The sequence below is a fragment of the Eretmochelys imbricata genome, chromosome 11 (genome assembly GCF_965152235.1).
Source record: "Eretmochelys imbricata isolate rEreImb1 chromosome 11, rEreImb1.hap1, whole genome shotgun sequence".
NCBI lineage: Eukaryota > Metazoa > Chordata > Testudines > Cheloniidae > Eretmochelys > Eretmochelys imbricata.
In genome coordinates, this window is record NC_135582.1 from 21,631,496 (window position 1) to 21,647,253 (window position 15,758).

The following is a 15,758-nucleotide window of genomic DNA, read 5'->3' on the forward strand; positions in this document are numbered from 1 at the left end:
CCCCACTCAATTTGACCTCTCTGCATACCAGCAGTGTAGCTGCTGAAAAGCTTTGTCACATATTTGCAAAAATGCCAAATCTTTTATATCATTTTCAGGGGTCTCCTAAGCCAATCCTAGTTTAAAGAGAAAGTACCCCAAATAATATCAATTCTGAATTCAAATAACATAATTCGCTGTAGATTACATTATTGCTAAATAGACTTTTCACAGGTAACACAATTCAAGAAATCATCACTCTTTTCAAAATAAACTTAAACAGCCCTTTGGTTCAAATAATGTTGCATGGATGTAAACAGCTGCCGAAAGAAATTGCTTGCAGTGAGCAAGTTTTGTTCCTCCTAACCCCCTCCAGGAATTATGCTACATATTATAGACCATCTATTGGCACCTTAACTATTTACATGTATATAGATATAGAGATTCCCAAAACAGCATATCCTAGGACAATGCAGGGTTTTTGTGACAGAACACACCCCTGTATTCACACCCTACATAATATTGTAATAATCTTTGTACAAAGCATGACCTTTAAGGTATCATTTGAAAAAGTCAGGATTTGCTTGTCAGTATTTGCTGGTAAAATGTGTGTGGCAACATTGTATGCGAGCTATAAGATTCCCTTGTATGGTGTTATTAACACGTTCCAAACCCACAGCCCTGCCCAAACAGATGTTCGCAAAAAGGTCTGTCCTAAACAAAGGAATGTGTGTTCTGGTAAATTTGCATTTAAGCAGTCCACTGAGTCATCAAGCATAAAGGGAAGACAAAGGAAGTTTAAACAGGTGAAAAAAACAGCAGGGAATGTCCTTTCATATAGACTCTTTGGCTCCTGGTTCTTAGCTGGGAATGTTTTTCAGTGAATAAAAAGGAGGGACAAACATACCAAGGAATCCCCTCTCATTCTTTCTGCCCATTCACTGCACCTGAAGAGGCAAAGGAAGTACTCCCCATCCAGATCCCAGTTCTCCTGCCCAAGGGATGGGATTTAATTGCTGGAGATCCCAGATTTGAGCTGGGAAGAAGGGCAGCTGAGTCTTCTTTCTCCAAGGAATTTAGGATCCATTTTAGGACTTGAGTGGGAACCTGGAGCCCCTTAATGGTTTTTCTTTCTGGTCTCATTCTGTCCCAGCACTTACCACTGGCATGACTTGCTGAACATCCTTCTCATCCTTGGCATCTCTCCCCTCTCTGCTCTTCATCTCTAGATCAGGCTTTTGTGTGTTGGAGTTGCAGCTTCTTGGGGTGGGAGGCACTCAACATTCCTGTCCAGCTCAGAGTCCCATGCCCTAGCAGTGCAAGCGTTGGCTGGCTGAGAATAGGCAGGGAACAGTTCACAAATAGACCACTGCTTGGATTTAGTTTGCTGTTTATGTGACAGTTTTGCCATGTCTGTAGGCGCAGTGGCAGAGGGTGGGGAAAGATATTGGCAGGGAAGTGCTGCACTGCTGACTCTGGGAGGCTGAGACCATGCCACTGCTAAATAATGGATCCAAGAGAAGAGGAAGTAAGAAGAGTGCTCACTGCTGCCTGGAAAAACAGGTGAAATAGCAAGCCGGTAAAAAAAGTCAGGAGCAAAGTGAACCACCTCTTGATTGCTGCAGTGGAGACAGCAGATCTGGCAGCAGGCCAGACAAGGGCTTGTGGCTAGCAGGGGCTGCGCTACAGCTTTTAACTGACTCCGGAAACTGCAGACAGGAGGGAAATAGCTCACACTGAACTGAGGGAGATACTGGGTTGCAGACTGGAACTTCCCCTTCATAAAGTAAGGAATTATGTGGGAACCAACCCAGTATCATATTACTACCAAAGGATGCCTCTGTGGAGGTACGGAAACTTACTTTGCAAATCTTCCTCAGGTTAGGCTCATCGCTTTGAGGCCCAGGTATTTTTTAGCTGGGAGGATTTGAGAAGGGTGCAATTGGCATGGGTACACCAAATGCTTTATATACAATCTTTAGAGCCCAGAAAGGACCATTATACGTCACATCCTTTCAAAGGATTGCTAAGAGTTAGAACAAAATGAAGGGATAATTATTTCCCAGGAACTATGGAAAGATGAACTTACCTTGAACAGAAACGTTTCTGGAGCTATAAGAATAACATTTTCTTTACACTGGCAGCTGTGTGGTTTTTGTATGAGTAGAACTACTAAATCCAAAACCTGCCTTTCAGAGATACTGGCAGTTAGAAAGGCCAGCCAGGGGCTTGTATAAATCTGTCATGCTGGTCAACCCTGACAATATTCAGATGGAGAATTGGATATGCCTACCAAAGGAACACTATTAGAGCTTGTACCCATGTTTCTTTGTTGTTTGGTTGTAGAACTCCAATCAACCATTCTGGAGAAACTCTAGTGTAGTTGAGATCATCAGAACTTTGTGATTATTATAAGAATTATATTTATATTACGGTAGCATCTACAAGCCTACTGTGCTGAGTATTGTACAAACAAAGAGGTAGTCCCTGCTTCTAAAATCTTTTTGTTTCCCCTCACACCAGAATTTAAAATTTGACAAGATCAATGACTGAAATTTCCTGCTTGACTTCTGTCTAGATAAGAAAAAGCATCAGAGAATCCTCCTGAACTATGCTTCTCTTCTGAGAAGTTGGGTTGGTTTGCCTGGGTTGTTAACGGTGTTTCTGCTCCAGATGAAAGAGTCCCTGCTTCAAGAGATCTGACATTTTCAGGGGTGCAATGTGAGTTTCTTGGCTATTGTGCAAGCCCAAAGTGCCTTACAGGGACGGTGTAAGGGTTACTGGCAAAAGATACGTAACTATGCCTATTAGCGCTTGTTACATGAAACTGATTTTTAAAAAGACATTAGGTATCTGTATTATTTTCCTCTCATAGTATCACTAAAGAACCAAATTAAAGTGGTTTGGAGGCCTTAAACAATGCATTTTCATACTTTAATATATGTTAAAATTTCTATTAAATTTAACCTTGACTCTAAATCTCCTAGGTTTTCAATGCTTTTTGGGGGGAAGGGGGAGTAGATAATTACACCATCCCTGTCATTGTTTGGTCTTAAGCTATCAATGCATATTCTCAAGTTTTACTCCAGTTTAATATTTATTTAAATCAGGGATGATTACAACAAATACATCAACCTTAAAGTACATTGATTGTTTACAGTGCCTAAATATGTGTGTATTTGTCTATCTTTAAGAGCCCACATTTTTAATGTTGGTTTAAATCTTTATTTGAATACATCATACACCACAATAGCTTGAGAAATAACTAGGTATTTCCACACAAAGTGCACATTTAAGTAGCAATGGCCACTTACAAAGGACTTTTGTATGCAACATACCAACATCTCAATAGTAAATTTTGCTTGTGTTATAACATTTCCATGAAATATTGTTTCCATCTTTGCTACTCTAGTAAGTCACTGGTCTACACTAAAGTTTTCATTAACCTTCAGTCCTTTTTTTAAAAAAATTCTCCCATAAGATTTCTGGTTCTTATAAATAGACTCATTCAGGCTAGAAGACATTCTCAGTCCAGAAAACTACATGATGGAGTAATGATTTCATGATTGCTAAACTTCTTAACATGTGAGTGTCAAACATAACTTTCATTATATTTCTTGCTGATGTTAGTGAGTGTGGATATTATTATAGATAAAGCCACGATTCTGCAAACACTTATCTAAAGGCTTAATTTTAAGCATGTGAGTAGTCCTATTGAAGTTAAAGTTAAGCACATGTGTAACTTGAAGGATTGGGGACTAAGTGTCTGTGACACTGTCTCCCTCTAGTAACTGGCTGAGAGAGGTTAAGAATTTGATACCATATTAACCTACAGCTAACTTGAGTTACTTCTTTAACTCAGATGCCACTGGTTTATGTTTTAGTGCTGTGGGTCCTGAGTTCTATACTCATTGACTACTGGACATGGATTCATTACAAAAATGCCAAAATTTGGATAATCTGGGGCTATGTCATGTTCTTGAAAATTATATTTATGTGCTGATTTTTCCTCCTTGATTCTGTTTGAACATTTTACATTTTTGTTTATACTCTTTCTCTGAAAATATCTGATAAATATAATCACATTAATAATGAAATAATTTTAAAATGAGTCTATTTAATCTCCATTATATATATATATATATATATAAATATATATATATATATAATTCAAAGTCATACGGTTCCTAATTTTAAAATAATTAGACGTGGAGAGCCATTTATACATTTGCATAGTTTTAAAGGCCGACCACAATGAGAAACACTTTCAAACCTGCTCCCTATTTAGTTTAAACGAATATAAACAAGTACTTCTTCACACAATGCACAGCCAACCAGTGGAACTCATTGCCAGGGGATATTGTGAAGGCCAAAAATACAGTTGGGTTCAAAAAAGAATCAGATAAGTTCATGGAGGATAGGTCCATCAGTGGCTATTAGCCAAGACGGTCAGGATGCAACCTCATGCTCCGTGTGTCCCTAAACTGAAGATTGCAAGAAGCTGGAACTGTAAGACAGGAGATGGATCACTCAGTAACTGTCCTATTCACTCAATTCCTTCTGAAGCACTGACCACTGTTGGAAGACAGGATACTGGGCTAGATGGAACATTGGTCTGACCTAGCACAGCCATTTTTATGCCATATTCTAAACTATACTAATAATACAGGTTTATGTTTCTGACTTGTGCTCTTCCCAGTTACTTATGCGAGTTTTTCAAATGATGAAATACAGTCCTTCACCACCCACCTCTTCCTTTCACTTTATCGTGTAATAAAGTGCATGGAATTTCAACATCAGTCACTCTCATGGCAACGGTTTGATGTAACAATTAGAGAATTATTTCACTGAAGAATCAAGCAGAAACAGCAGAACTGTGATGAAGACAACTAATTCAAATATGTATCTTATAAAAAAGAAAAGGGAACAATGAAAGTTACTGACAAAATAGATTACTTTTATATAAATGATATTGTTTTCATGGTTGCTCAAGTATGAAAGTGCCTTTTAAAAGTATGATTTTAAAGTATAACCTTGAATTGGGAAAAAATGGAAAACTCAGCATGTTTTCAGTTTTCCAAGGATTCAGAGCTTTAAGAGTTTAGAAAACTTGACAGTACTGGCCCCATTTTTCAGGGGACACTCCCCACAAAAAAAACCAGAATGTTACATAAAAAGTAATATTTGGGGGTGTCAAGGTTCCTCCCCCACTCTGAACTCTAGGGTACAGATGTGGGGACCTGCATGAAAAACCTCCTAAGCTTATCTTTACCAGCTTAGGTCAAAACTTCCCCAAAGTACAAAATATTCTACCCTTTGTCCTTGGATTGGCTGCTACCACCACCAAACTAATACTGGTTACTGGGGAAGAGCTGTTTGGACACGTCTTTCCCCCCAAAATACTTCCCAAAACCTTGCACCCCACTTCCTGGACAAGGTTTGGTAAAAAGCCTCACCAATTTGCCTAGGTGACTACAGACCCAGACCCTTGGATCTTAAGAACAATGAATAATCCTCCCAACACTTGCAGCCCCGCTTTCCTGGGAAATGTTGGATAAAAAGCCTCACCAATTTGCATAGGTGACCACAGACCCAAACCCTTGGATCTGAGAACAATGAAAAAGCATTCAGTTTTCTTACAAGAAGACTTTTAATAAAAATAGAAGTAAATAGAAATAAAGAAATCCCCCCTGTAAAATCAGGATGGTAGATACCTTACAGGGTAATTAGATTTAAAACATAGAGAACCCCTCTAGGCAAAACCTTAAGTTACAAAAAAGATACACAGACAGAAATAGTTATTCTATTCAGCACAGTTCTTTTCTCAGCCATTTAAAGAAATCATAATCTAACACATACCTAGCTAGATTACTTACTAAAAGTTCTAAGACTCCATTCCTGGTCTATCCCCGGAAAGACAGAATATAGACAGACACACAGACCCTTTGTTTCTCTCCCTCCTCCCAGCTTTTGAAAGTATCTTGTCTCCTCATTGGTCATTTTGGTCAGGTGCCAGCGAGGTTACCTTCAGCTTCTTAACCCTTTACAGGTGAGAGGAGCTTTCCCCTGGCCAGGAGGGATTTCAAAGGGGTTTACCCTTCCCTTTATATTTATGACATGGGGAAAAATCAATCTGAATATATCTTAGCAAAACTAAGTTTGAAAATATTCAGACTTTGTTGTCTAAAGTTAGATACCTGGTCCCAATCTAGCTATTTTAACATCAATGTAATCCTTTCTATTTATTTACTTCTATTTATGGCAAGCCACATAGCAAACCTGTTCCCAGTCCATACCAGAATAAACTTTCTATTTTAATGTCTTCTCTTCTCCAGTATTCCAAAAAGACAATATAGATAAAGATATAACAAGACTGAAGCCAAACATTCTGTTGTCTTTGTGGTGTCAAAGGTTCTTGACACTGAAGTTTTCAGCTTTTAGAAAGTGATACAATAAACTAAAAATATTGCAAGACATCTTGAAAAGCAATGGCATAATACATAGATTAATAGAGTTTAAGACCAGAAGGGATCATTAGATCATGAAGTCTGACCTCCTCTATTTCACAGGACATTACATTTTGCCCAGTTATTTATGTACTGAGACCAATAACTTGTGTCTGACTGAAGTATAACTTGTGTTTGGCTAATGCGCGTCTTCCAGAAAGGCATCCAGTCTTGACATGAAGACATAAAGCTCTAGAGAATCTACCACTTCCCCTGGTTGTTTGTACGAATGGTTAATAACCTTCACTGTTAAAAATGTGTGCCTAATTTCTAATTTGTCTGGCTTCAACTTCCAAGCACTGGTTCTTGTTATGCCTTTCTCCCTGAGATGAGAGAGTCTGTTAGTAACCAATATTTTCTCCGTAGGAAGGTACTTACCTATCAATCATTGCTCAATCTTTCTTTCATAAACTAAACAGATTAAGCACTCTCTTTAAATCTGTCACCGTAAGACATTTTTTCCAATGCTCAAATAATTTTAAATAGCTTTTTTTACATCCTCTCCAATTTTTCAACATCCTTTAAAAATGTGCACAGCAGGACTAAGTGCAGCATTTCAGTATCAGTCCAGAGTACAGAGATAAAATCATCTTCCTACTCTTTCCCACTACCCTGTTTATAGATCCAAGGATCACATTTGCTCCTTTTTTGGCATAGTATCAGGGCCTATGTTCAATTACTTGTCCACCATTACCCCTGTTTTTCCAGAGTTGCTGTTTTCTAGTACACAGTGCTCCATCCTGCATTTCAAGTTCCTAGATGTATTCACTGATCAAAAGCAAAACTCAAACCTTTGAAAACCAGGAAATATAGAATTAAGGTGCACACCAACACAACCTTAACTCTGTCCCTCTGGAGATATTAACAACCACAGAGAATTATCTGCATGCAGTCCAATTGCATTCATTGTGTTAGATGTACTATTGAATGGGTCGGGCACTAGCTGAAACTGTTTGGCAGAACTGTGACTGTGATATAAGGTGATATGAGGGGTCCCAGCTCCTAGGGAAGGAGATAGACTCTCTCTGCCCTCACCACATATGTGACCAAAGTAAAGAGGTGGATGTGCACCTTGAGATACCCAATATACCTCATATTACATTGTAGGTAATATCCTAGTGATGTCCATGGTCATCTTCTCATGGGGATTGTCAGCAGTGAGGTGGGACATGAGTGGCCTGCGGGTTTAATGATGAGTAAGTAAAAATACAATGTTACATGGCAAACTCTGCTTTAGGATGAAGGTGTTGTAAAATTTAGGGTGTGAGGTTGTTTCCGTAGAAAAAAATGTGATTATGAATTAAAGACGCTCATAATGCAGATACACAAAGAAAACAATTTAAGGTTCCACAGGCAACCTTAATTCTGGCATTTCCTAAACTTGTGAGTACTTGACTTAGAAACTGTAATGTTCTTTTAATGCAGCTTTTTGTGTGTATGTAATATAGACCACTAACGTTTCAGGCATAGTGCCATATAACCTAATGTGGTGCAGTCACTTTGTACTGCACTAGCACCGTAAATTGACCCTCAAACCAACATAATTAGCCCAGGGGATCTCTCACGTGCAAGAGTGATTCACTAGTAGCATACAGCCCGCACAGGTACTCTTATGATCCTCCTTTTCTCTGATGCTGGCATAAAAGAAAAGAGGGCAAAGCCAAAGGAAAAGGACGTGGCCAAGATCTCCCTACTCCATTCTGATCCCCCTGTGTTTTTGGCCCATTTGGTTTTCAGCAGAAGTAATTAACATGATACTCAATAAGGAGAAATAAAAAGGTGAGGAGAATATTTGTGGAAGAAACTTCCAGCACCCCTTAAAAATATTTTAAAGTACCAGTACTATTTAGAAGATACATAACTGATGGACTAAAATAGTGCAAAATTAACAGTTTTGAACCTAAAGAAGTTCAGAAGCTTGGTTTCAGTTCAAATAAGCCAAAATAACTTCAGATGTTCAACTAAAACACATTTTAGGTCTTTTGACAGCTCAGGGTTTCAAACTTCTGTTTTTCTTTTGAAAATAAGATCCTTCCAACTACTGCTGCAACAATTGCCTTAAACTGATTGACTCCCTTTCTTCCCCACTGAATACAATGACTACACTCAACTTTCAGACTTATGTCCCCTCAGCCCTGCACAGTATCTAGTCACTATTTTTCCTCCACCTAATATATTAAATTTCTCTTGCATCTTTTTGTATCAACAGTTGTGATGCCAAAATCTATGGCATTCAATGTATTCTGGATCAGCTCTGACTTCAAGGAACACATTGAGTATATACAATAAGAAAATAGTTAGCATAGGTGTGAATGCAAAACCTGATGAAATGTTGCAATAGTTTTTTTAACAGCATATGGGCAAAAGCAGACGGACTTGCTGAAGAGAGGAAGGAATAATTTGTTTTATTTATATATTCTCTGTTACCTAATTCTTAGAAAAAATATAATAACAACTGGAGTGGTAGGAAAGAGTTTCAAATAAAGGGTAGTCAGGGATCAAGATGAAATTGTAACAAAATGCCCTCAACAGAGGACGCCACACTTCAAGTTCTTCAATTATTCTTGGGTCCTGTATAGATTTTAGCAATTACAAGCAACTTTCTTAGGACCATCTTTTCTATATTGCATATAGCAAGAATACAAGTTAGAAAATTTAGAACTGAAAAAAATGGAACTCTGTCAGGCGTATCATATTATCCCATATTGTTCAGGCAAACATTAGCTTTCTAAATGTTGTTCATTCTATTAAAAAAAAATCCTAATAGTTTCTCACAAGCAGGTTAAGACAGCTATAAGATGAATTTTAAACATTTATTCCTATAATTTAAATATACTTTTCTAGATAATAATAATGCATATATTTTCATAATGGCAGATTGTGAACCCATTATGTGTATTGGTGAGCACTTACTCCCACTAATATCAGTGGTTCTATTTACAGGAGCAAGTGCCCACCACTGTGAATAAGAAGTTCAAGGTCTGGTGGTAATTTCTTCCAGAACTACAAACAATTATACTGATGATTCGCTTTTACTGAATTAATGCAAACTGAATTACATTCATTGTAATTCTGTCCTCAGTGTAAGTAGGTGTAATACTTCACCGAGGCAGATAAACAGGGCAGATAGTTCAATGATTATTATGTATCTAGTGATCCTGATAATGTATTTATTTAAAATGGATCATTGTCAAAACTTAAAACAACCGATATTTAATTTAACCAATGACAAGGCCTGACACAAGCTGACTTTTATGAAAGTACATGTAGGTTTTTGTACTAGCAGACAACACTTCAATTGTTTTTAGAAAACCAAAATGGAAAGTATTAGACATACATTGTGAGCTAAATTTCATATTGACAAAGCAAAAGAAAATTCAAACCAGAAAGTGATACTCAAATTAAGGAATTTTCATTTAATTCTTCCCTTCCACCAAACAAAAAAGTGACATTTGAACATTGTGACCTCCACCAAGTTTTTTCTTGTTATCCATTCCACAACTCAATTCAGATGTTTCTTGGGACATCAAAAAAGAAGAAAAAACAGTACATACCCCCAAAATTGGATTATACAGACGTAAACATATATGTGATCAGACAAATAATACATATTTATGTTTAGGTTACCTTGTGGTTGTCGACTGGGATGGTATATTTGAAGGTCAAAAGGCTGTGCACTGGTTTTCTGTATCACACTAACATTTTGCCCAGTCCATTTATTGGCTTTTGACAATGTATTGGTCCTCCAGTCAGTCCAATACACTTCACTTCCATACAAAGAGACAGCAAAGGGGTGAGAAAGATATTCATGACCTCGTATGATCTCTATCATGTCAGTTCCATCATATAATGCAGAATAAATTGCATCAGACCTACAAGATAAACCCAAATAAAAAAAATAATTTATAAAAATTAGGACATCTGTAGGGATAACTTGATAGTACTGTAGGCCTGTAAATGCTTCAGTGAATATTCTCAGAATTTATTCATGGCCTTGTCACTACAGACAGCAAAGCCAGAAGTTTACTGACAAAGCACATAAGAACAATCATCACCTTAGAGTGCCTCTAGCACAATTTATCTAGAATTTCTTGATTAAAATATATATGGGTCACTCTTCTGCTTGTATTCTCTCAAATTTAAAAGTTAGACTTTTATCCATTCAGTTGAAATAAAAACAAAATAATTTCCATTCACCTGAATTAAAAGGAAAAATCTTTACCAACAACTGGGCCTTTGACATGTACATAGCTCTCAAGTGCTAATGACACTATTTGCATGAGAAAGGTAAGTAGGATTTGGGTCATTACATACATTTGAAAAAGTTCAATATTTGTTTATAGAAACATAAAATGTATATTAAGGATCTCAACTCTGATTGACTTTGGTGAATCGAAACATAAAACAGAAAATACATAATGTGTTTAATTAAATGGGGAGAAAGTAGCATATTTGCTTCCAATCCAGATTAGCCGTTACATAAAACATCAAATAGTAGTAAACTGATAATAAATATTTTATTTTTGTTTTTACCTAGCATCTGTCCATACTATTCTTTTCTCAAAGTGATCAACAGTAAGACCATTCGGCCAGGCTCCGGTATCCATGTCTTTATAGATGATTTTTCTTCCCGCCCCACTCATGGAAGCAGACTCAATGCGAGGAAAATTAGCATCCCAGTCTGTCCAAAACAGAATTCTGTAGGGTTATGGGGGAGGAGAGGGAAAGTTATAATTTCAGTGTCCAAATGAAACACAATGAAGTATGCACCAAAAAAATTTACAGACTACTTAAAGAAAGGGCAAGAAAGTCTCCAATATTTAAATATTTCAGAAGAAACTAAGGCACATAAGAAGTCTTGGGAATTATAACTCATGCAGAGGTAGGCTGGAATGGCAATAGTCCTTCTTTATCAAAAAGTTTTGCTATTTTCAAAACAGCTATGAAATCAAAAGCACAAGCAATTCAATTCCACATTTCATAGGATCATAGAAGTGTAGAGCTGGAAGGACCTTGCGAAGTCATCAAGTCCACCCCCTGCACCAAGGCAGTACCAAATAAACCCAGACCATCTCTGACACGTGTTTGTCCAACTTGTTTTTAAAAGCTTCCAATGATAGGGATTCCACAACCTCCCCTGGAAGCCTATTCCAGAGCTTAAATATCCTTATAACTGATATTTTTTTTCCTAATATCTAAACTAAATCTCCCTTGAGGAATACTAAGCCGATTACGTTTTGTCCTACGTTCAGTGGACATGGAGAATCACCATCCTCTTTATAAGAGCCCTTAACACATTAGAAGACTATCAGGTCACCCCTCAGTCTTCTTTTCTCAAGACTAAATACACCCAGTTTCTTCATCCTTTCTGCCTAGGTCAGGTTTTTGTTGCCCTGGACCCCCTCCTGCACCCCAACATTCTGCCCAAGCCTGGAGCCTCCTCCTGCACACCAGCTCCCTCCCAGAGCTTGCACACCCTCACCTCCTCCTGTACCCCAACCCCCTGGCCCAGGCTCAGCCTGGAGCCCCCTCCCACCCCCTTCCAAACCCTCCGTTCTCTGAGTTTGTTAAAGTCTGCTTTCTTGAAGTCCTCTACCCTTATTCCACTGCTCTCACTACTTCCTTTCCTTAGACTCATGAAATCAATCATTTCATGATCACTGTCACCCAAATTGCCTTTCACCTTCAGATTTACTATCAAATCCTTCATGTGGGTCAGAATCAAGTCTAAAATGACTGTGTCCCTGGATACTTCTTCCAGTTTCTGGAACAAAAATTTATCTCTGATACAGACCAAGAACTTATTGAAGATTTTGTGTTTTGCAGTATTACTTTTCCAACAGATATCTGGGTAGTTAAAGTCCCCCATTACCACCAGGGCCTGTTTGGATATTTCTGTTATGTGTTTTAGAAGTGCCTCATCCACGTCCTCTTCCTGATGCGTTGGTGTACAGTAGACCCTCATTCTGACACCACCCCTGTTTGTTAACCCTTTTATCTTTACCCAGAGACTCTCAGCTGGTCTTCCTCCCACCTCCTACTGGATCTCAGAACATGCAACCCCTACTACCTTTTTTCCCTCCCTGTCCTTTCTGAACAAGTTATATCCCTCTATGTCAATATTCTAGTCATGACACTTTTCTCACTAACTCCCTGTGATGCTGTGATAAATAAAGGGGGCATAGATCCCTCTGATGGACACCCAGCCAGCCAGTTAGCTGTAAAATACCTCTTAGTAGCTGTTTTTTACTTGCTTTACCTGTAAAGGGTTAAAATGTCCCCCAGGTAAAGAAAAAAAAGTGGGCACCTGACCAAAAAAGCCAGTGGGAAAGCTAGATTTTTTTTAAAATGGGGAAAGAAACCTTCCCTTTGTTTGTTGGTCTCTCTGGGCTGCAGAGATATGGAGCAACAACGCTATGTAAGGCCTGAAAATTCATCTTCCATACCTAGAAGAAATTATTTGGATAGGGAATGTTTAGTTAGACAGAATCAGGTTTATTTTTTTTTATTTTGGCTTGCGAATCTCCTCTGTGCTAACCGCAGATGCTTTTGTTTCATGTAATCTTTAAGCTAAACCCCCAAGAAAGCTATTTTGTGTGCTTAATTTTTGGAATGGCTCTTTTAAAATCTAGCAAAAGCCTAAATTCCAAATGTATTTTCTTTCTTTTTGTTGTTAATACAATTTACCTTATTAAAGAACAGGATTGGTTTTTTCGTGTCCTAAGAGGTTTGTGCATATGCTGTTTGATTAGCTGGGGGCAACAGCTAATTTCCTTTGTTTTCTTTCTCAGCTCTTCCCAGGAGGGGTGTGTGAAAGGGCTTGAGGGTACCCCACAGGGAGTAATTCCCAAGTGCTCCTTCCTGGGTCCAAGGTGGGGTTGTTTTTTTTTTTTTTTTTTGCATTTGGGTTGTGGCAGCGTTTACCAAGCCGAGGTCACAGAAAAGCTGTAACCTTGGGAGTGTAATACAAGCCTGAGGTGGCAAGTATTAATTTTGAGAATCCTTGCAAGCCCCCACTTTCTGAACTTGGAGTGACAGAGTGGGGATTTAGCCTTGACAGATGCCAATTAAATCATAATTCAGCTTATGTACTAATACAGTTAGTTCTTCCTGTTTATTCCCCAAACTCCCTGCATTTGTGTACAGACATTTAAGATGTGGAACAGATTCCTCCACTGATTTCCTTCTTGTTGCTCCATTGACTCAAAAGTAATTTCCCCCCCAAAAATCTTACCTTCTGTTAAGGTCACCTCGTTTTATGCTAACATTTGGGCTTTTGCCACCTGGCATTAACAGTTCCCTTTCTCTACAGTGTACTAGTGTTAGTAACAAGTCATGTTGTCCCCTTATAATTAAAAACTCAGCAAAAACTGTTGCTTCATCAGAGACCTAATCAGTTTTGAGGAGAAAGAGTGGCCTTTGAAAGAATTAAAATCTGGGGGGATAGAGGGGACAGGGGAGAAACACAGTATTGAGAGATAGATATAAAATCATGGACTGAACAGAGACACCGGAGTTATGGCCCATTACACAATCTGTAACCCACTATGCCTCTTTTTTTGTCCAAACATGATACAGTTCTGTGGTAACCTGGAATCCTATTTTCGACGTCTCCGACTCAAGGAATATTTCCAATACACCTCTGAACAACATACTAACCCACAGAGACCTTCCTACCAAGACTACAAAAAGAAGGATTCTGGGTGGACTCCTCCTGAAGGTTGAAACAACAGACTGGACTTCTACATAGAGTGCTTCCACCGACGTGCACGGGCTGAAATTGTGGAAAAGCAGCATCACTTGCCCCATAACCTCAGCCGTGCAGAACACAATGCCATCCACAGCCTTAGAAACAACTCTGATATCATAATCAAAAAGGCTGACAAAGGAGGTGCTGTCGTCATCATGAATAGGTCGGAATATGAACAAGAGGCTGCTAGGCAGCTCTCCAACACTACTTTCTACAAGCCATTACCCTCTGATCCCACTGGGGGTTACCAAAAGAAACTACACCATTTGCTCAAGAAACTCCCTGAAAAAGCACAAGAACAAATCCACACGGACACACCCCTGGAACCGCGACCTGGGGTATTCTATCTGCTACCCAAGATCCATAAACCTGGAAATCCTGGACGCCCCATCATCTCAGGCATTGGCACCCTGACAGCAGGATTGTCTGGCTATGTAGACTCCCTCCTCAAACACTATGCTACCAGCACTCCCAGCTATCTTCGAGACACCACTGACTTCCTGAGGAAACTACAATCCATCGGTGATCTTCCTCAAAACACCATCCAAGCCACTATGGATGTAGAAGCCCTCTACACCAACATTCCACACAAAGATGGACTACAGGCCATCAGGAACAGTAATGTCACAGCAAACCTGGTGGCTGAACTTCGTGACTTTGTCCTCACCCATAACTATTTCACATTTGGGGACAATGTATACCTTCAAATCAGCAGCACTGCTATGGGTACCCGCATGGCCCCACAGTATGCCAATATTTTTATGGCTGACTTAGAAGAACGCTTCCTCAGCTCTCGTCCCCTAATGCTCCTACTCTACTTGCGCTACATTGATGACATCTTCATCATCTGGACCCATGGAAAAGAAGCCCTTGAGGAATTCCACCAGGATTTCAACGATTTCCATCCCACCATCAACCTCAGCCTAGACCAGTCCACACAAGAGATCCACTTCCTGGACACTACGGTGCTAATAAGTGATGGTCACATAAACACCACCCTGTACCGGAAACCTACTGACCACTATACTTACCTACATGCCTCCAGCTTTCATCCAGACCACACCACACGATCCATTGTCTACAACCAAGCTCTACAATACAACCGCATTTGCTCCAACCCCTCAGACAGAGACAAACACCTACAAGATCTCTATCAAGCATTCTTACAACTACAAGACCCACCTGCTGAAGTGAAGAAAGAGATTGACAGAGCCAGAAGAGTACCCAGAAGTCACCTACTACAGGACAGACGCAACAAAGAAAGTAACAGAACGCCACTAGCCGTCACCTTCAGCCCCCAACTAAAACCTCTCCAACACATCATCAAGGATCTACAACCTATGCTGAAGGATGACACATCACTCTCACAGATCTTGGGAGACAGGCCAGTCCTTGCTTACAGACAGCCCCCCAACCTGAAGCAGATATTCACCAGCAACCACACACCACACAACAAAAACACTAACCCAGGAACCTATCCTTGCAACTAAGCCTGTTGCCAACTGTGTTCACATATCTACTCA

General features: G+C 39.2%; 1 protein-coding gene across 1 annotated transcript in view; it reads right to left on the reverse strand.

Moving 5' to 3' along the window:
• Nucleotides 1–15,758, reverse strand: part of LRP1B (LDL receptor related protein 1B) — a 1,054,628-nt gene that overhangs the window by 446,586 nt on the left and 592,284 nt on the right. The window contains exons 26-27 of the mRNA XM_077830376.1: nt 11,019–11,183; nt 10,113–10,357 (exon numbers count right to left, since the gene is read on the reverse strand). Coding sequence (XP_077686502.1) covers nt 10,113–10,357; nt 11,019–11,183 — 410 coding nt within the window. The remainder of the gene's footprint in view (nt 1–10,112; nt 10,358–11,018; nt 11,184–15,758) is intronic.